At 42.4% G+C, this 21,628-nt stretch overlaps 1 protein-coding gene across 3 annotated transcripts in view; it reads right to left on the reverse strand.

Moving 5' to 3' along the window:
- Positions 1–21,628, reverse strand: part of SENP7 (SUMO specific peptidase 7) — a 165,686-nt gene that overhangs the window by 89,678 nt on the left and 54,380 nt on the right. Inside the window, exon 5 of one of the 3 annotated variants that reach the window (XM_079766837.1) lies at positions 9,726–9,923. The exons of the other annotated variants lie outside the window; for them this stretch is intronic. Within the exon in view, the coding sequence (XP_079622963.1) occupies positions 9,726–9,923 (198 nt within the window). The remainder of the gene's footprint in view (positions 1–9,725; positions 9,924–21,628) is intronic. 3 annotated transcript variants of the gene reach the window in all.

Below are 21,628 nucleotides of genomic sequence, written 5' to 3' on the forward strand. Positions count from 1 at the left end.
AGAGGGCAAGATACTGAAAACCTATTTGAAGAAATAATGACAGAAAACTTCCCCTACCTGGTGAAAGAAATAGACTTACAAGTCCAGGAAGCACAGAGAACCCCAAACAAGAGGAATCCAAAGAGGACCACACTAAGACACATCATAATTAAAATGCCAAAGGCAAAAGACAAAGAGAGAATCTTAAAAGCAGCAAGAGAAAAACAGTTAGTTACTTACAAGGGAGTGCCCATATGACTGTCAGTTGATTTCTCAACAGAAACTATGCAGGCCAGAAGGGATGGCAAGAAATATTCAAAGTGGCCCTAGCTGGTTTGGCTCAGTGGATAGAGCATCGGCCTGTGGACTCAAGGGTCCCAGGTTCGATTCCAGTCAAGAGCATGTACCTTGGTTGCAGGCACATCCCCAGTAGGGGGTGTGCAGGAGGCAGCTGATTGATGTTTCTCTCTCACCGATGTTTCTGACTCTCTATCCCTCTCCCTTCCTCTCTGTAAAAAATCAATAAAATATATTTTTTTTTAAAAAGAAATATTCAAAGTAATGAATAGCAAGAACCTACAACCAAGATAACTCTACCCAGCAAAGCTCTAATTTAGAATTGAAGGACAGATAAAGAGCTTCACAGACAAGAAAAAGCTAAAGGAGTTCATCACCACTAAACCAGTGTTATATGAAACTAGAGGCCCAATGCACAAAATTCGTGGGGAGGGTGTGTCCCTCAACCCAGCCTGCACCCTTTCCAATCTGGGATCCTAGAGGGATGTCCGACTGCCCGGTAGGATCAGGCCTAAATGGGCAGTCGGACATCCCTCTCACAATCCAGGACTGCTGGCTCCCAACTGCTCGCCTGCCTGCCTTCCTGAATGCCCCTAACCACTTCTGCCTGCCAGCCTGATCACCCCCAAACCACTCCCCTGCCAGCCTGATCAACACCTAACTGCTCCCCTGCCAGCCTGATTGCCCCTAACTCCCCTCCCCTGGCTGCCTGGTTACCCCGAACTGCCCTCCACTGCCAACCTGGTTGCCCCTCACTGTCCTTCCCTGCAGGCCTGGTCACCCCCAACTGCCCTCCCATGCAGGTCTGGAACCCCCCAACTGCCCTCCCCTGCAGGCCTGGGTCCCCTCCAACTGTCTTCCCCTGCGGGCCTGATCACCCCCAACTGCCCTCCCCCGCAGGCCTGGGTCACCCCCAACTGCCCTCCCCTGCAGGCCTGGGTCCCCTCCAACTGTCCTCCCCTGCAGGCCTGATCACCCCCAACTGCCCTCCCCTGCAGGCCTGGGTCCCCCCCAACTGCCCTCCCCTGCAGGTCTGGTCACCCCCAACTGACCTTCCCTGCAGGCCTGGGTCCCCCCTACAACGGTCTTCCCCTCAGGCCTGGTCCCCCCCCAATTACCCTCCCCTGCAGGCATGGTCCCCCCAACTGCCCTCCCCTGCAGGCCCGGTCCCCCCCAACTGTCCTCCCCTCCAGGCCTGGTCCCCCCCCAACTGCCCTCCCCTGCAGGCATGTTCCCCCCAACTGCCCTCCCCATAGGCCTGGTCCCCCCAACCTCCCTCCCCTGCAGGCCTGGTTCCCCCCAACTGCCCTCCCTTACAGGCCTGATCCCTCCCAACTGCCCCCCACTGCTGGCCTGATTGCCCACAACTGCCCTTCGCTGCCGGCCATCTTGTGGTGGCCATCTTGTGTCCACATGGGGGCAGCCATCTTTGACCACATGGGGATGGCCATCTTGTGTGTTGGAGTGATGGTCAATTTGCATATTGTTCTTTTATTAGATAGGATGCTGAAGGGTATTCTCTAAGAATAGGAAGAAAAAGGTAAAGATAAAAAATATGGACAACAAAGGGACAACAAATACATATCTATCAACAAGTAAATCTAAAATTCAAGTGAATAAAAAATCTGATGAACAGAATAAACTGGTGAATATAATAGAATCAGACTGACAGTTCTCAGGGGAAGGGGGCATGGGGGGTGCGGGAAGACATTGGACAAAAATCGTACACCTATGGATGAGGACAGTGGGGGGGGGGGTAAGGGCAAGGGGTGGGGTGGGAACCAGGTGGAGGGGAGCTATGAGGGGGTAAAAAGAGGAACAACTGTAATAATCTGAACAATCAAGATTTATTTTTTTAAAAAAGACCCAGAATAGTCACAGCAATCTTGAGAAAGAAGAACAAAGTGGGAGGGATCACAATACAGATATCAAGTTATACAATACAGATATACTACAAAGCCACTGTAATCAAAAAGACTGCTACTGACACAAGAACAGGCATATAGATCAATGGAACACAGCAGAAACCCCAGAAATCAACCCAAGCCATTATGCTCAAATAGCATTTCACGACAGAGGCAAGAGCATACAGTGGAGTTAAGACAGTCTCTTCAATAAATGATATTGGGAAAATTGGACAAATACATGCAAAAAATGAAACTAGAACACCTACTTGCACCATACACAATAATAAATTCTAAATGGGTAAAAGATTTCAATGCAAGTCGTGAAACCATGAAAATCTTATTAGAAACCGTAGGCAGCAAAATCTCAGACATCTCTCATACCAATATGTTTATGGATACATCTCCTAGGAAAAAATAAACTAAAGAGAAACTAAACAAATGGGACTACATCAAAATAAAAAGCTTCTGGGAGAAGAGAAAATGGCGGCGGAATAGACAGATGGGTCCCGAGCCTTGTCCCAGAGCAGAAAGAAAGAGCAGCTGAGGGTCGCAGGGGGAGGATTTGTTGGAGAGTTAAAGGACAGCTAAACTCCCAGAGAAGGTGGGGGACTGCTGGACGTGGTTCCCCTGACTGGGCAGCCCCCACTGCTGCTGGGTTCCCTCTCAGAGCGACCAGATCACACACAGAGACTGCACCATCCTGAAGGGGAAAGTGGATCTTATCGGAAGCTTGAGAAGCCACAACTGAGGCAACCACCAAACAGCTGCGAGTCCCAGAACACTGGTCCCAAATTGACACAAACACGCGGATTCAAAGGAGCTCACACTCCACCATGGAATGGTCAGATTTCACCTGGGATAAGGAGAGAGAGAACTACATAACCAGACATCCGAAAAAGACAGACCATGGAGAGACAAAGAAACAGCCCGCATATGAAAGAAAAGCAGGCATCACCAGAAAAGGAAGTAAACAAAATAGAGGCAAGCAACCTGTCAGAGAAAGTATTCAGAGAAATGGTCATAAGGTGGATGAAAATAATGGAAGACAAACTCGACAATATGAGTAAGAGCCAAGAGGAAATGAAGAAGAACCAAGAAGAAATGAAAAATGACAGCGCTGCTCTAAAGAACTCAACAGAAAGCATCAAGAGTAAACTAGAAGAAGCAGAGGACCACATCAGTGAACTAGAAGACAATGTGAGAAAAAATACCCAATTAGAGCAGCTTCTAAAAATATATTAAAAAGCAGGAGAGCCTAAGGGAACTTTGGGACAACATGAAACAAAACAACATCCGCATAATAGGGCTTCCAGAATGAGAGGAAACTCAGCAAGGAATAGAAAACCTGTTTGAAGAAATAATGACAGAAAACTTCCCTGAAATAGGGAAGAAAAAAATCCACACAAATCCAAGAAGCTCACAGAGACCCAAGCAAAATGAACCCCAAAAGCATGACACCAAGGAAGGAACCAAGATGGCGGCAAAGGTAAACAACTAAACTGCCGCCTCGCACAACAATTTCAAAACTACAACTAAAAGACAAAACGTCTACCACCCAGAACCACGGGAAAGCTTGCTGAGTGGAAGTTTTACAACTGAGAAGGAAGAAGAAAGGAGCACAAATGCTGAAAAGCTGAGGTACGGAGGCGTGCAAATCGGGCTGGTGGCAGGCAATTGGGCACACGGCTTTTTTTCAACCCAAAGGGAGACAAGCTCCCGATCACTCTGAAATCCAGTTTCTGGGGATACGCAGGGGACCCAGACGCCTACGGGGAGAAGCTGGACTGTCGGCCATCGGGTCGGAAAGTGAGAGTGACTTTTTTGCAGAGGTGCACACAGCAATCATTGTTTACTGCGCTGGAGTGTGGGACACGGGGACTTGGAAACACAGAAAGGCAGAGACGGCTGACGGCAGCCATTGCCGTTTGCCATGCCATAGCCTAGTGACGCCCTGAGTCCCCGCCCTGCCATGAGATCCCGCCCCGCCCGGAGACCGCGCCCGCACATCCTACAAACCCACCCAGGCTCCACACAGCGGCTTTTGCATATAAATGGCCTGTTCTGTGGAAGCTTAACCAAATAAACTGCAGCTCCAGTCAGACTGCTCCAAAACCGCCAAACCACAAGCAAAGAGGAGAAAACTGTAGTTCTCGCTGTAGCTCCTGCTGGGTGGCCTCAGACAGTAGCTGACCTGCACCCCATTTGAGATCCAGGAACTAGTGTATCTAGTGGTCCGTGTGAGACAACACCAGATTACAACTTGAATGTGTCTCTTAAGGGACACATTCAAGAGGCAGACTCAGTGAGCAACAAAGCCCTACTGGAACAAGTCCTGCCCCATAAACGTGTCTCCAGCACAGTAATTCTTCCGTTATAGACACAGCGGATCCTCACAGCCAATTGGCCTGGAGGTCAATTCCTCCCAGTGACACCAACAACAATCAAGACTTAACTACAACAAGGCTGTACACACAGTCCACAAAGGGGTGCACCAAGAGTGTCCACCTCAGGTAACTGGGAGGCTGACCCATTGAACCAATAGTACAGCTAGTACACAAAGCTACCCTACCAACTCAGGGAAGCAGTGAAAATGAGGAGACAAGGAAACAGATCACAAACGAAAGAAATGGAGGAGAACAAACGACTGGACATAGAGTTCAAAACCATGGTTATAAGGTTTTTCAAGAATTTCCTGGAAAAGGCTGATAAATTTAATGAGACCCTCGAAGATATGAAAAAGGACCAACTAGAAATTCAACATACACTGACTGAAATAAAAAAATATTATACAGAGACCCAACAGCAGACTAGAGGAACTCAAGAATCAAGTCAAAGATTTGGAATGCAAGGAGGCAAAGGACATTCCTCCAGAGAAGCAAGTAGAGAAGAAAATTCAGAAAGTTGAAGATAGTGTAAAAAGCCTCTGGGACAACTTCAAGCGTACCAACATCAGAATTATGGGGGTGCCAGAAGAAGAGAGAGAGAAAGACACTGAAAACCTATCTGAAGAAATAATGACCGAAAACTTCCCCTACCTAGTGAAAGAAATAGACTTACAAGTCCAGGAAGTGCACAGAACCCAAAACTAAATCAGGAAGAATCTAAACAGCTCAATAGGCCAATAACTATGGAAGAACGTGAAGCAGTCATCAAAAAGCTTCCGGCAAACAAAAGCCTGGAGCCAGAAGGCTTCACAGGGGAGTTTTACCAAACATTCAAGGAAGAACTAAAACCTATCCTCTTAAGACTGTTCCAAAATAATTCAAAAGGAAGGAACACTTCCAAGCTCCATCTATGAAGCCAGCATCACCCTAATACCAAAACCAGATAAAGACAACACAATGAAAGAGAATTACAGGCCAATATCCCTCATGAACATACATGCCAAAATCCTCAACAAAATTCTAGCAAATCAGATCCAGCAGTACATCAGAAAGATCATACACCATGACCAAGTAGGATTTATCCCAGGGATGCAAGGATGGTACAATATCTGCAAATCAATAAACGTGATACATCACATAAACAAATTGAGAGATAAAAATCACATAGTCATATCAATTGATGCAGAAAAAGCATATGACAAAATCCAACACCCTTTCTTGATAAAAACTCTCAGCAAGGTGGGAATAGAAGGATCATACCTCAACATAATAAAAGCCATATATGATAAACACACAGCCAACATCATACTCAATGGGCAAAAACTAAAACCATTTCCCCTAAGAACAGGAACAAGACAGGGATGCCCACTCTCACCACTCCTGTTCGACAAAGTACTGGAAGTATTAGCCATTGCAATTAGACGAGGAGAAGAAATAAAAGGCATCCAAATTGGAAAAGAAGAAGTAAAGCTGTCCTTATTTGCAGATGACATGATATTGTACATAAAAAACCCAAAAGACTCCATCAAAAAACTATGAGACTTAATAAATGAATTCGGCAATGTAGCAGGATACAAAATTAATGCCAAGAAATCTATGGCATTTCTATACACCAATAGTGAACTTACAGAAAGAGAGACTAAAAAAGCAATCCCATTTACCATCGCACCAAAAAAATTAAGATACCTAGGAATAAACTTAACTAAGGAGGTAAAAGACCTATCTATACACGGAAAACTGCAGGACACTGAAAAAAGAGATAGAGGAAGACGTAAACAGATGGAAGAACATACCATGTTCATGGATTGGTAGAATCAACATCATTAAAATGTCCATACTACCCAAAGCAATCTATAGATTCAATGCACTCCCCATTAAAATACCAACGACATATTTCACAGACCTAGAAAGAACTCTCCAAAAATTCATCTGGAATAAAAAAAGACCCCAAATAGCCACAGCAATCCTGAGAAAGAAGAACAAAGTAGGTGAGATCTCAATACCAGATTTAAAGCTGTATTACAAGGCCACTGTTCTCAAAACAGCCTGGTACTGGCACAAGAACAGACATATAGATCAATGGAATAGAATAGAGAATCCAGATATCGACCCAAACCACTATGCTCAATTAATATTTGACAAAGGAGGTATGAACATACAATGGAGTGAAGACAGTCTCTTCAATAAATGGTGTTGGGAAAATTGGACAGATACATGCAAAAAATGAGACTACATCATCAACTTACACCACACACAAAAATAAACTCAAAATGGATACAGGACTTAAACATAAGATGGGAAACCATAAAAATACTAGAGGAATCCACAGGCAGAGAAATCTCAGATATATGCCGAAGCAATTTCTTCACCGATACTGCTCCTAGGGCAATGGAAGCTAAGGAGAAAATAAACAAATGGGACTACATCAAAATAAAAAGCTTTTGCACAGCAAAAGAAACCATCAACAAAACAACAAGAAAGCCCACTATATGGGAGAACATATTTGCAAATGTTATCACTGATAAAGGTTTAATCTCCAACATCTACAGGGAACTTATACAACTTAACAAAAGGAAGATAAATGATCCAATAAAAAAATGGGCAACGGACCTAAATAGAATCTTTTCGAAAGAAGACAGATGGAAGGCCAAGAGACACGTGAAAACATGCTCAAAGTCACTAATTATCCGAGAGATACAAATCAAAACGACAATGCAGTACTATCTCACACCTGTCAGAATGGCTATCATCAACAAACGACAAGTGTTGGCGAGGATGCGGAGAAAAAGGAACCCTCGTGCACTGTTGGTGAAAATGCAGACTGGTGCAGCCACTGTGGAGAACAGTATGGAGTTTCCTCAAAAAACTGAAAATTGAACTCCCATTTGACCCAGTAATCCCACTCCTAGGAATATATCCTAAGAAACTAGAAACACCAATCAGAAAGGATATTCATTGCAGCACAATTTACAATAGCTAAGATTTGGAAACAGCCTAGGTGCCCGTCAGCAGATGACTGGATCAGAAAACTATGGTACATCTACACAATGGAATACTATGCTGCCATAAAAAAGAAGGAATTCTTACCATTTGCAGCAATCTGGATGGAACTGGAGAGCATTATGCTAAGTGAAATAAGCCAGTCAATGAAAGAAAAATACCACATGATCTCACTCATTTGTGAAAAATAAAGAACCTGATTAACAAAAAGATAGATACAGAGGCAGTAAAGTACCATACAGACTGTCAAATTACAGCGGGAAGGCTGGGGAGTGTTGGCGATGGGGGGGAAGAGATCAACCAAAGGACTTGTATGCATGCATATAAGCACAACCATTGGATACAAGACACTGGGTATTGGGATGAGGGCATGCGACAAGGGGTAGGGGAGGATGGAGGGAAGTCAATGGGGGGGAAAAAGGAGATGTATGTACTATATTAATACTTTAAACAATAAAAAAATAAGTTATTATTGAAAAAAAAGGAATATATACACCCCTCTGTTCATAGCAGCGCGATTGACAATAGCTAAGGTCTAGAAACAGCCCAAGGGCCCATCAGTAGATGAGTGGGGGAAAAGCTGTGGTATATTACACCATGGAATACTATGCAGCCATAAAAAAGAAGAATCTCTTACCCTTTGAGATAGCATGGAGGGTCCTGCAGAGTATTAGGCTAAGTGAAATAAGCCAGTTAGATAAAGACAAGTATCACACGACCTCACTCATATTTGGAATCAAATGAACAAAATAAACTGATGAACAAAATAAATCCAGAGACATAGAAGCATGGAACAGACTGTGGAATCTCAGAGGGAAAGCAGGGTAAGCTGGGGGGAAGAGATCAACCAAAGAACTTGTATGAATATATTAAAGCACGGGCACAAACAATCGGTGTTGAAGGCCTGGAGTAGGGTAGGGAGGGGGCATGGAAGGAGGGGGCTAGAAGAGGTCAATGGGGGAAAGTGGGAGACATTTGTAATACTTTCAACAATAATGATTTTTTTAATTAAAAAATAATAATCTCAGGATTATAATGGCCGTTCCTTTAACAACCCTCTTTATCTATCAGAACAATAAGGGAATAGTTCACCCATACTATAAAGGAAAATGCTAGAATCCAGAAGAATGAGAATAAACTGCTTCATGAGTTACTGAAGCTAAGCTGTCTAAGACTTAGTATTCTTTAGAAAGTTAGGTTTATATCAGGTATGACCTAATAAGGAAATTCTCGTTACTTGGTTTTTTATATTTTTCGCCTTTTTTAAGAGAAGTGCCCTTTCTAAATTAATGTAGAATATTTTGTCCAGGTGTTATAACAAAGTTCTTTTATTTTTAAAATAACTGTGTTGAAAGTGGTTTTTATCTGGATCTTGACTTAAAACTCTTATAGAGTGTCATTCAATTACAGACCATATAAAGTAAGCACTAAGTATCTAATGATAGGTTAGACTAAATGCAAGCAAAGTACCTCCCCCAAAAACTATTCACTTAAGGGTTAAAACTGTACATGGAAACACATTAAAAATATTATGTTACAGATCACAAGTTCCCAGAACTAATTCCTAATGTCCGGCCCCAAACTCCATACATAATTCTTTTAAAAAATAAAAAACAAATCTGGTCTTGTTAGTTTTCAAAATTAAACTGCATGTTTATATTAAAAACTTGGTGGTAATATTTCAATATCATCTTTTTTTAAAAAAACAGCATGTAAAATAAAAGAAAGTTCAACAAAGTTAAGTGGTAAGTACTTAGATTAAATAATATCTAAAAAGTATGTTAAAGATGCAGAAAATAGAAAAGATGTGTTATCATATCTTTTAAATGTTATTTAATCTAGGTCATTACCTATTTGTATACATCTCTTCATTTTATATCATATATGAATCTTAAAATATGTATATGTTAATCAAATCAAGTAAGTTAAATGCATTGATACTTGTTTTTAAAAATAGTTCTGTCAATCTATTTAATCAAGTATGGAACTATCATTAAGTTTGTGAATTAAGATTGTCAGCTTTAATATTTGCTACAAATTGGGTGCACCTGCATATGAAGATTTTCTTAAAGATCATTTCCAACAATCTTATTTTTAAGACTATTGGAATTATTTCTAACTGTGGTAAGCTGAACAAAATCAATACTGAACAACATACCTTTCAGATAATTTAAGGCTTTGGTGGAGAGGTTCTAATTTTTGACATGTCTCTAGGCTGTCAACAGATGTCGAAGGCAATGAGTCTGATTGCACCTTGTTGGCATCACATAAATTAGCATCGTTTCTAGGTAGAATCTTTCTGAATTTTCGTCCTAATTCCGTCCATAGGACATTCGTCAACATAACTTTGAGTTGCCTGTTACACACATAAATAATTAACACTAAACATTGTATAATACATGAATGCATCACAAATAATAACAAATGAAAACCTCCAGGAATTGTAAATTTCAGTTCTTGAAGCAATTAAATAGAATAGTAAACATCATAAGTAAAAAGTTTGCCTAACCACTCTCAAATATACATTAAAAAGTAAAGCCTATTTCACTTAAATTGGGATTGTCTTCAGAATTCTGTCCGTTATACTACAACTGTAGTCACACACCTTGTACAGCTGTTGGATTCCTGATAACCCATCTGTGTCTATTCTCACTGTTAGTGGAACAACAAAACACATCTGCACATATCATCACAGGGGCAAAAACTTTCTGCACTAAAAAATTTTTTCTTTTAGCATTTATTTGGAAAACATTGTTACAACTAAGGGTGCAATGGTAGATCATCTACCATCTTAAGCCTATATAATCTTAAAATACAGATTTAATTTTACTTTATTTAAAATAGGTCAATTTAAAACATTTACTTTTATTGTACCTATAACAATTTCAAAAGTAAAACTGCACCCTAGCTAGTTTCTCAATGGTTAGAGCGTCAGCCTGTGGACTGAAGGTTCCTGGGTTCAATTCTGATCAAGGGCACTTGCCATGGCTGCAGGCAGTTCCAGCCTTTTGCCTCATTACGTTTTGCCCATTAATCATTCAATACATCATTGAGCTGATAATACTGGAACCATGGAATATAGTTTTTGCAGTAGTGTAAACAGGCTACCAAGTAGACTTGGAACAATGTCAAATGAGGAATGGCTGAAAGATTTGGAAATATTTAATCATATTATTCTCCCTGGTACCAGTTTTAGGCACCAGTTTGTTTGTTTGTTTGTTTGTTGGTTGGTTGGTTGGTTGGTTTAACAAACATGAATATTAGGAAACAGAAAGCAAAATGCTCATGTATTTGTGTTGTTGTTGTTATTAATCCTCACCCAAGGACATTTTTCCATTGATTTTTAGAGAGTGGAAGGGAGACAGGGAGGGAGGGGGGGGGAAAGGGAGGGAAGGATATATATATATATATATATATATATATATATGAAGAGAGAGAGAGAGATCAACTGGCTGCCTCACATACACACCCTGACTGGGGCCAGGGATCGAACCTTCAACCCAGGTTTGCGCCCCTGACTGGGAATCAAACCCCAGATCCTTCAGTGCATGGGCAGACGCTCTAACCACTGAAAACACTGGCCAGGGCAAGTGCTCATCTATATATATAAAACCTTAAGTGATCAGTTGACTGTTCGACCGGTCAACCATTTGACCGGTCGCTATGATGCGCACTGACCACCAGGGGGCAGATGCTCAACACATGAACCGCCCCCTGGTGGTCAGTGCACTCCCACAGCGGGAGCACTCCTCAGCTGACCGTGGGGCTTCAGACGCTGGGCGCACAGCTGGCAAGCGAGTGCAGCTGCGGTGGGGCGAGCCTCTCCTGCCTCTGCACAGGAGGGCTGGGATAAGTGGGAGCAGCACAGCACCCAGCCTGGCTTGGGCTCCTCCCCGGCCACTTGCCGCTTGGTGCAATACTACATCCCGTGGGAGATGTTGGACTGCCGGTTTCTGGTTTCGGCCCAATCCCCACGGCAGTCCGACATCCCCCAAGGGCCTGCAGGGATCAGGCAGAAACTGGCAGTCCAACATCCCCTATGGGGTCCCAGATTGTGTGAGAGTGCAGGCCAGGCTGAGGGACCCCACCGGTGCACAAATCCATATACCAGGTCTCTAGTATATTTTAAAGACAAAACAGATCTCAAATAAATCACTTGTTTGCAGCAGCCACTTGGGTCTATATATTCAGACCATTGGAAGGAGGGGGTTATCAGTCTTCAGGGGACCTCCACAAAAAGCACTGAAACTCCAAACATTTTGAGATTTTAAAATATTAATCTTTAGAATTCTTATTAAGGAATAAAGAGATGAGTGGCATTTCTCTGAATGAATAAAAAGCATTCTTTTTTCAACAAAGACTTACTAAAGACCTGCTAGCAGAACAACTCTCTAGAATCTGAGATTCGGCAATGAACAAGATGGTTATAGTTCTGTCTTAGAGAGCTTACATTCCAGAGAAGAATTACCCAATTAATTACTTAATTACAATTGTAATGAGTGATATGAAGGAAAAATACAGATGGCTGCACTTGATCTGAACCAAGTCAGGAAAGGTTTTACTGAGAATATGGCTTTGAAGCTGAAACCTCAAAGAAGAAGAGGTATTACCCAAAAGAAGTAGGTGGAAAATGGAGAGTTCTCCGAAAGGGGGAACAAAATGCAAGTGGCTCTCTGATATGAGTAATGTTTGTTTTAAGGAAATTACAGGACTTACCTGGTTCAAGTGCTTTGAGTGAAAAGGAAATCTATACAAGATAAGGATGGACAGTTAGGTGGGACCTGGTGAACTATATTACATATTTGAGACTTTACATCAACAACAGTAGAAACCTACTAGTTTTAACAAAAGAATGAGGAGATCATAAATGCATTTTTAAAAGATCACTTTATGAAGAAAGGAAATGAAAGCACTAACGTCTCTAGGGAAATAAGAATGGATTTATATACATAACTAGTGGCCCAGTACACAAAATTCGTGCACATTAAACGGGAATTAATTAGAGAAAATATTTTAATAGTGCTATTTGCCCTTTCTCTATAATAGAAGTGTCAGAGATGAAAGAAAATTAGTAAATGGTATATGAAAATCTCCCTCCCGTCAGAGTCATGGGCGCACCACAGGACCCAGAGCCAAGTCCCCGCCTACCTGCGTGTGCCTTGAAATCACGCGAAACCCAGACCCAGCTGGCCCCACCCCTGTCAAGCCCTGCAGGGCAGAGGGCGCAGCCTCAGGTCCCCCGGCCCGGCCTCAGGTCCCCCGGCCCCAGCGCGAGGGTGCAAGGGCATGACGACCATTTGCATATTAGTTCTTTATTATATAGGATGGTGACTATCAGGGGTAGGTTAGTGGAATGGTGGGATCAGAACACAATGGGATAAGTAAAAGGAAAAGGAGGAAAGGGATACAAAAAATATAGCAGTTGACATATGGCTGTGAATAGAGGATACAGGACAAAAGCTGAAGATAGATGTGAAGTCCAGGAAAGATTTCTTAGTAATTGGTTGATTAGTTAGTTAGCTTAAGATAGAACATATCTGCGTAAGTGCTTATGGGAAGAGGTGAACAGAGTGGGAGAAGTTGAAGATACAGGAAACAGAATAATTAACAAAGTTTCCTAAGAAATGATATAAGAGCTAATATTTGCATGGCTGGGTGGCTCAGTTGATTGGAGCATCATCCCATACACCAGGGGATTGTGGGTTTAATTCCCACTCAGGGCACATGCCTGGGTTTCAGGTTCGATCCCAATCAGGATGTGCATGGGAGATGGCCAATCAATGTTTCTCTCTTACATCAATGATTCTCTCTCTTTCCCTTCCTTTCTCTCTCTAAGTCAGTGAACATATCCTCGGGTAAGGATTTTTTTAAAAAAGAAAAGAAGAGCTAATATTTATTGAGCATGCACTATATATCAGGCACTATGCTGAACATTTATAATAACTTACTTCATTTAATCCTCACAACTACTCTATGAGGTACAATAGTAACTCTTCTTCTTCTGTAAATGAGAAAACCAAATAGAATGATTAATAACTACATGGGTGAGTAGGCAAAGTGGGATCCAGACCACACACTCTCAGCTCTATTGCCAGCACTTTAACTGTTCCACCATTCTGATTTGTGATGGGAGAAGGGGCATGAAGGAAAAGGAATCAAAATCTTCTTTCCAAAGTGATATGAGAGCTAAAGGAAAACGGGCTTGAAAAAATAAAAGGTTTCAAATCATCATTGTTGGGGAGAGGTTCCTGAACACAAGCTGGCTAGAGAAGCACAAAAAGATTATCTTGCAGTTTAGGAATCTAGTGATAGCAATAATCATGAATTTATAATGCCACAAATATACTATTTTGTAACTTCTTTTTCAGTGCTCAGCCACCTTGGTGTCAGCACAACGCAAACAGATAATTAGGTTCACAGGTGATTATTAATTACAAAGGAGAAAGGCACCTTTACAATGGAGAGAGATACAGCAGCTACCATATTAACCAACTGATGAAATACAGGACCACCAACAGCAAGACAAGCAGACATTATGTATCCCTGATATGATGCAATAAGCTATGAAGTACTCTTGCAAAAATGTAACATGAGACGGAGTGACTGGCGCAGGTGCAGGCGCAGGTGCAGGTGCAGGTGCAGGCACATGGCCGACCTGGGAAACTGGGGTGGGGGTGGGGAGAAATTAGGGGAAAAAATGTAACATGAAACTAATTAGTAGGACAATCCCAGATAAATCATAAAAATCTAGAATGTAGGACATTCTATAGGACAACTAGCCAGAACTCCAAAAAGGTCAATTTCATGGTTTAAAAAAAGGGAGAGGGAGGGAGGGAGGGAGGGAGGGAGGGAGGGAGGGAGGGAGGGAGGGAGGGAGGGAGGGAGGGAGATTGGAGAGGCTGTTCTAAGATTAAGAGAATAATGAGGCATAATAACCAAAAAATATAATGCAAGAATGTTAATTTGATCCTAGATTTCAAAAATAAAACAAAAGGCATTTGGAGGACATTCATGGAATTCTGATTCTAGAATTAATATAAGATGATAATATGAAATCATAAATTTCTTCACAATTTATTGTGGCAATTATGTAAGAGAATACCTGGTTGTTATAAAATGCAGGCTGAAGTATTTAGAGGTAAGGTGTCAAGATGTCTGCAACTTACTTTCAAATGGTTCAAAACAATGTGTAATAGGGGCTCAGTGCATGAAAATTCGTGCACTCGAGGGAGGGGTGTCCCTCAGCCCGGCCTGCGCCATCTCGCAGTCTGGGAGCCCTCGCTCCTTACCGCCCACCTGCTCGCTGCTCCTTACTGCTCAGCACACTGGTCCTTAGCACTGTCTTGGAGGCAGGAGAGGCTCCTGCCACCGCCGCCGTGCTTGCCCAGTTTCTGGCTGAGTGGCACTCCCCCTGGAGGAGTGCACTGACCACCAGGGGGCAGCTCCTGCATTGAGTGACTGACCCCTGATGGTTAGTGCACATCATAGCAACCGGTCGTTTCGCCATTCGGTTGATTTACACATTATCCTTTTATTATATAGGATACGTGATATGCACTTACATAAATGTATGAAGAAACTAAGAGAAAGCAAATGTAGAAAAATATTAACAACTGGTGAAACTAGATTAAGGATATAATATTATGAGTATTTGTTATACTCGTCAAAATAATTCCATGTCTGAAATCCTGTACCATGAAAAGTATGAAATACTAGAGGCCCGGTGCATGAAACTCGTGCGGGGGGGGGGGGGTCCCTCAGCCCAGCCTGCACCCTCTCCAATCTGGGATCCCTCTCACAATCCAGGACTGCTGGCTCCCAAGTGCTCACCTACCTGCCTTCCTGATTGCCCCTAACCGCTTCTGCCTGCCAGCCTGATCACCCCTTAACCACTCCCCTGCCAGCCTGATTGATGCCTAACTGCTCCCCTGCCAGCCCAATTGCCCCTAACTGCCCTCCCCTGCAAGCCTGGTCCCCCCCAACTGCCCTCCCTTGCAGGCCTGGTCCCTCCCAACTGCCCTCCCTTGCTGGCCTGATCACCCACAACTGCCCTCCCTTGCAGGCCCAGTCCCTCCCAACTGCCCTCCCCTGCTGGCCATCTTGTGGCAGCCATCTTGTGTCAACATGGGGGCAGCCATCTTGTGTGTTGGAGTGATAGCCAATTTGCATATTACTCTTTTATTAGATAGGATAGAGGCCTGGTGTACAGGTGGAGGCTGGCTGGTTTGCCCTGAAGGGTGTCTCAGATCAGGGTGGGGGTTCCCTTGGGATGTGAGGCAGCCTGGGCAAGGGGCCTGTGGTGGTTTGCAGGCCAGCCACACACCCCCAGCGACACAAGCAGAGGCACTGGTATCTGGGATTTATTTATCTTCTATAATTGAAACTTTGTAGCCTTGAGTGTAGGCCAAGGCAGGCCAGGGCGGGCAGGAAGCTTGGCTTCCTCCATCGCCAGGGGCAAACCAAGCCTCCTGCTCTCTCCAGCTCCATGGCTGCCACCATTTTTGTTGGGATTTATTTATCTTCTATAATTGAAACTTTGTAGCCTTGAGTGGAGGCCAGGGCCAGCCAGGGCGGGCGGGAAGCTTGGCTTCCTCCATCGCCGGGGGCAACCCAAGCCTCCAGCTCCGTGGCCGCTGCCATGTTGGTTGGGTTAATTTGCATAATCGCTCCTGATTGGCTTGTGGGTGTGGCTTGTGGGCATAGTGGAGGTACGGTCAATTGCATGTTTCTCTTTTATTAGATAGGATAGGAGAGTTATGCATAAAAACATACATTATGGTATTATTTATAAAGGCAACAGGCTAAAGCAACCATAAATAGCCAGTAATAGCAGAATAATTAAGTTAACCATGGAATATTAGTTTCTTAAAATCTTCTACTTTAAATTTTAAGGATAGCTGATTATCTCTGTATTTTCTGTTTTCTACTTGCCTTTATTTCTATTTTCTATACTAAGCAAGCACTATTTATATAAAGCCAAATGTCAACTAATTATTTTTTTTAAAGACTGGTAAACATTTCAGGTTTACCTAACTAAAACCTATCAATCAACAAGTGAAATGAATATATATTCTTGGCATTCAGTAAATTAAGACTATTCTATTTTTCTTTAATCTTTAGTATTGAAAGTATTACATATGTCCCCTTTTACCCCCATTGACCTCATCCAGCCAGCCCCTGACCCCCACCCCAAGGCTTCACCACCCTTTGTCTGTGTCCATGGATTATGCATACATGCATACAAATTCTTTGGTTGATCTCATCCCTGCCACCCATCCTTCCTGCTTTCCCTCTGAGGTTCAACAGTCAATTCCGTGCTTCTGACTCTGGATCTATTTTGCTCAGCAATTCATTTTGTTCATTAGATTCCACATATGAATGAGATTATGTGACACTTATCCTTCTCTAACTGGCATATTTCACTTGGCATAATGCTCTCCGGATCCATCCATGCTGTTGCAAATGGTAAAAGTTATTTCCTTTTTACAGCTACATAGTATTTCATTGTGTAAATGTACCTCGGGTTTTTATTCACTCATCTGTTAATGGACACTTGAGCTGTTTCCAATTCTTAACTATTGTAAATTAGAAACCCAGTGCACGAAATTCGTGCACAGGGGGGTCCCCTCAACCCAGCCTGCACCCTCTCCAAGGGACCCCTTGGGGGATGTCCGACTCCCGGTTTAGGCCCGATCCCGGGGATCGAGCTTAAGACATCCCTCTCACAATCTTGGACGCTGGCTCCTAATCGTTCACCTGCCTGCCTGCCTGCCTGCCTGGTCACCCCTAATTGACCCCCCTGCCGGCCTGATCGCCCCTCACTGCCTCTGCTTGCTGGCCTGATTGTCCCTAACTTCCCCCTCCCTGCTGGCCTGGTTGCTCCTAACTGCCCACCCCCCACAGGCCTGGTCACCCCCAACTGCCCCCCTCTGCTGGCCTGGTCGCCCCCAACTTCCCCCACCCGGCTGGCCTGGTAGCCCCACACAGCCTACTTGTTCAGTCGTTTGGTTGTCCCTCACTAATCCTCCTGCTGGCCTGATCGCCCCACGCAGCCTGCTTGTTCAGTTGTTTGGTCATCACTCACTAACCCCCCTTCCGGCCTGGTCATAGGCAGCCATCTTGTGAGGGCGTGAGAGTTAATTTACATATTACCTCTTTATTATATAGGATTATAAAGGATTGCGCTGCTATGAACATAGGGGTGCATATATTCTTTCTGATTGGTGTTTCTGACTTCTTGGGATACATCCCTAAAAGTTTAATCACTGGGTCAAAATGGAAGTTCCATTTTTAATTTTTTGAGAAAACTCCATACTACTTCCACAGTGGCAGCACCAGTCTACATCTGACCAGCAGTGTACTAGGGTTCCTTTTCTCCACATCTTCACCAGCACTTGTCATTTGTTGATTTCTTGATGATAGCCATTGTGACAGGTGTGAAGTGATACCTCATTGTCATTTAGATTTGCATCTCAGATGATTAGTGACTTTGAGCATTTTTTCATATGGCTCTTTGGCCTCCCGCACATCCACTTTGGACAAGTGTCTATTTAGGTCCTTTGCCCATTTTTTATTGGGATTGTTTGTCTTCCTTTGCTAAGTTGTATGAGTTCCCTGTATATTATGGAAATTAACCCTTTATCAGATACATTATTGTCAAATATATTCTCCCATGTAGTGGGCTCGCTTGTCATTTTGTTGGTGGTTCCTTTGCTGTGCAGAAGCTTTTTATTTTGATGTAGTCCCATTTGCTTATTTTCTCCTTAGTTTCCTTTCCCCTCAGAGATGTATTTGTAAACATATTGCTACAAGAGATGTCTAAGATCTTGTTGCCCATGGTTTCTCTTAAGGTTTTTATGGTTTCACATCTTACATTGAAATCTTTTATCCATTTTGAGTTTATTTTTGTGTATGGTGCAAGTTGGTGGTCTACTTTCATTTCTTTGCATGTATCTGTCCAATTTTCCCAACACCATTTATTGAAGAGACTTTCTTGACTCCATTATATACTCTTGCCTCCTTTGTGGAATATTACTTGAACCTAATGGCTAGGACTGATTATTGAGTTGTCTGTTCTGTTCCATTGGTCTACATGTCTGTTCTTTTGCCAGTACCAGGCTGTTTTGATTATAGCGGCTTTGCAGCATAACTTGATATCTGGAATTGTGATCCCTCCCACTTTGTTCTTCTTTCTCAAGATTGCTGCAGCTATTCGGGGTCTTTTTTGGTTCCATATAAATTTTTGGAGTGTTTGTTCTAAATCTGTGAAATATGCCATTAGTATTTTAATAGGGATTATATTGAATCTATAGATTGCTTTGGGTAGTATGAATATTTTAATGATGTTGACTCTACCAATCCATGAACACAGTGTATTTTTTCACTTGTTTATATTTTCTTCTATCTCTTTTTTCAATGTCCTGTAGTTTTCTAAATATGGGCCTTTTACCTCCTTGGTTAAGTTTATTCCTAAGTATCTTAATTTTTTGTTGTTGTTGCAATAATAAATGGGAATGCTTTTTTAGTTTCTCTTTCTGAGAGTTCGTTATTAGTGGGTAAAAATGCCATAGATTTCTGGGTGTTAATTTTGTATCTTGCTACATTGCCAAATTCATTTATTAAATCTAGTAGTTTTGGGTGGGTTAGGGTTTTCTATGTACAATATCATGTCATCTGTGAATAATGAGAGTTTTACTTCTTCCTTTCCAATTTGGATGCCTTTTATGTTTTCTTCTTATCTGATAGCTATGGCTAGGACTTCCAGGATTATGTTGAACAAGAGTGGTGAAAGTAAGCATCCCTGTCTTGTTCCTGTTCTTAGGGGGAAGAGGTTTTAGTTTTTGCCCATTGAGTATGATGTTGGCTGTAGGTTTGTCATTTATGGTTTTTATTATGTTGAGGTATGATCCCTCTATTCCCACTTTGCTGAGAGTTTTTATGGAAAATGGGTGTTGGGTTTTGTCAAATGTTTTTTTCTGCATCAATTGATATGGTCCTGTGATTTTTTTTGTCTTGCAGTCTATTTATATATCACATTTATTATTTTTAATATATTTTTTATTGATTTCAGAGAGGTAGGGAGAGGCAGAGATAGAAACATCAATGTTGAGAGAGAATCATTGATTGGCTGTCTCCTGCATACCCCCTACTGGGGATCAAGCCCACAATCTGAGTATGTGTCCTTGACCAGAATTGAACCCGGGACCCTTCAGTCCACAGGCCAATGTTCCATCTGAGCCAAATGGGCTAAGGCTATCACATTTATTGATTTGCAAATATGGTACCAGCCTTGCATTCCCGGAATAAATCCTACTTGGTCATGGTGTATGATCTTTTTAATGTATTGCTAAATCCGATTTGCTAACATTTTATTGAATATTTTAGTGCCTTTGTTCACCTGGGATATCAGCCTGTAATTTTCTCTCTTTGTAGTGCCTTTACCTAGTTCTGGACTTAGGGTAATGCTGGTCTCATAAAAAGAGCTTGAAAGTGTTCCTTCCTCTTGAATTTTTTGGAGTAGTTTGAGGAAAATATATGTTAGTTCTTCTTTAAATGTTTGGTAAAACTCCCCTGTGAAGCCATCCGAACTAGGGCTTTTGTTTGCTGGGAATTTTTTTGGTTTTGTTTTGTTTTTGTTTGTTCATTTTGAGATTTTTATTATTATTGCTTCTATTCATCAGTTGTTACTGGACTATTCATGTTTTCTGATTCTTCCTTACTGAGTTTTGGAAGATTGTATTTTTCCCAGAATATTTCCATTTCATCCAGGTTGTCCAGTTTGTTAGAATATATTCATTCATAGTATTTTTTAATATATTTTATTGATGTTTTTACAGAGAGAGGAAGGGAGAGGGATAGAGAGTCAGAAACATCGATGAGAGAGAAAGATCAATCAGCTGCCTCCTTCACACCCCCTACTGGGGATGTGCCCACAACCAAGGTACATACCCTTGACCGGATTCAAACCTGGGACCCTTCAGTCCACAGGCCAACACTCTATCCACTGAGCCAAACCGGTCAGGGCTCATAGCATTTTTTTAAAATCCTTTGTATTTCTGTGAGGTCAGTTGTTACTTCACCTCTTTCATTTCTGATTTTGTTTATTTGGGTCCTCTCTGTTTCTTCATGAGTCTGGCTAGAGGTTCATCAATCTTGTTTATCTTCAAAGAACCAGCTCTGGGTTTATTGATCTTTTGTATTGTTTTTTTAGTCTTTATGTTATTTACTTTAATCATTTTTATTTCCTTTCTTCTACTTACCCTGGGCTTTTTGTGTTGTTTCCTTTCTAATTCTTTAATTTTTAGGGTTAGATAATTTACTAGAAGTTTTTCTTGTTTCTGAGGTAGGCCTGTAGTGCTGTGAACACTCCTCTCAGGACTGCTTTGACTGTGTCCTAAAGATTTGGGGTTGTTGTGTGCTCATTTTCATTTGTTTCCAGAAAGTTTTTTAATTCTTTCTTGATCTCCTTGGTAGCTCATCCATTAATAACATGCTATTTAGCCTCCATGTGTTTGAATGTTTCTGAGTATTTTTATTGTAGTTGATTTCTAATAGCATGCCATTTTGATCCAAGAAGATGCTTGATATGACTTTTTTTTTTCTCCATGATTTTATTACTATAAATATATGGTAAAAATGAACAAAAACTAGCCAATCAGAATACATGAAATGATAGTATGTGTACTAGGCAAGTCCAGGACAGGGCAGTCTGCATCCTGTCCTTCAGAGTACTGGCACCAATGCCAATGGCGAGAGGCCAGGTTGTTGGTGGGTGATGAGGGTGAGGAGAGGGAAACAGCCAGCCTGTGTGCGTGTGCACATGTGTAACCATGAGCATGCCAGTGGGCGGGTGGGGAGGGGAGACAGGGAGCCAAGTGGCTGAGGAAGGTGGCCTGAGCGTGGCCAAGAGCTGTGCATAAGGCAGCACTCTGCTCACAGCCCACTGGAGAGAGAACAAAAACCCTATTGGACAAAGCCACCAGCTGTGTAGAAGCTCTGTGGACAGCTGCTGGCCACCCTGGAACCATCATCCTCAGAAAGTGAGCTCCTCTGCATCCCCCA

This window comes from Cnephaeus nilssonii, assembly GCF_951640355.1.
Source record: "Cnephaeus nilssonii genome assembly, chromosome: 3".
Classification (NCBI taxonomy): Eukaryota; Metazoa; Chordata; class Mammalia; order Chiroptera; family Vespertilionidae; genus Cnephaeus; species Cnephaeus nilssonii.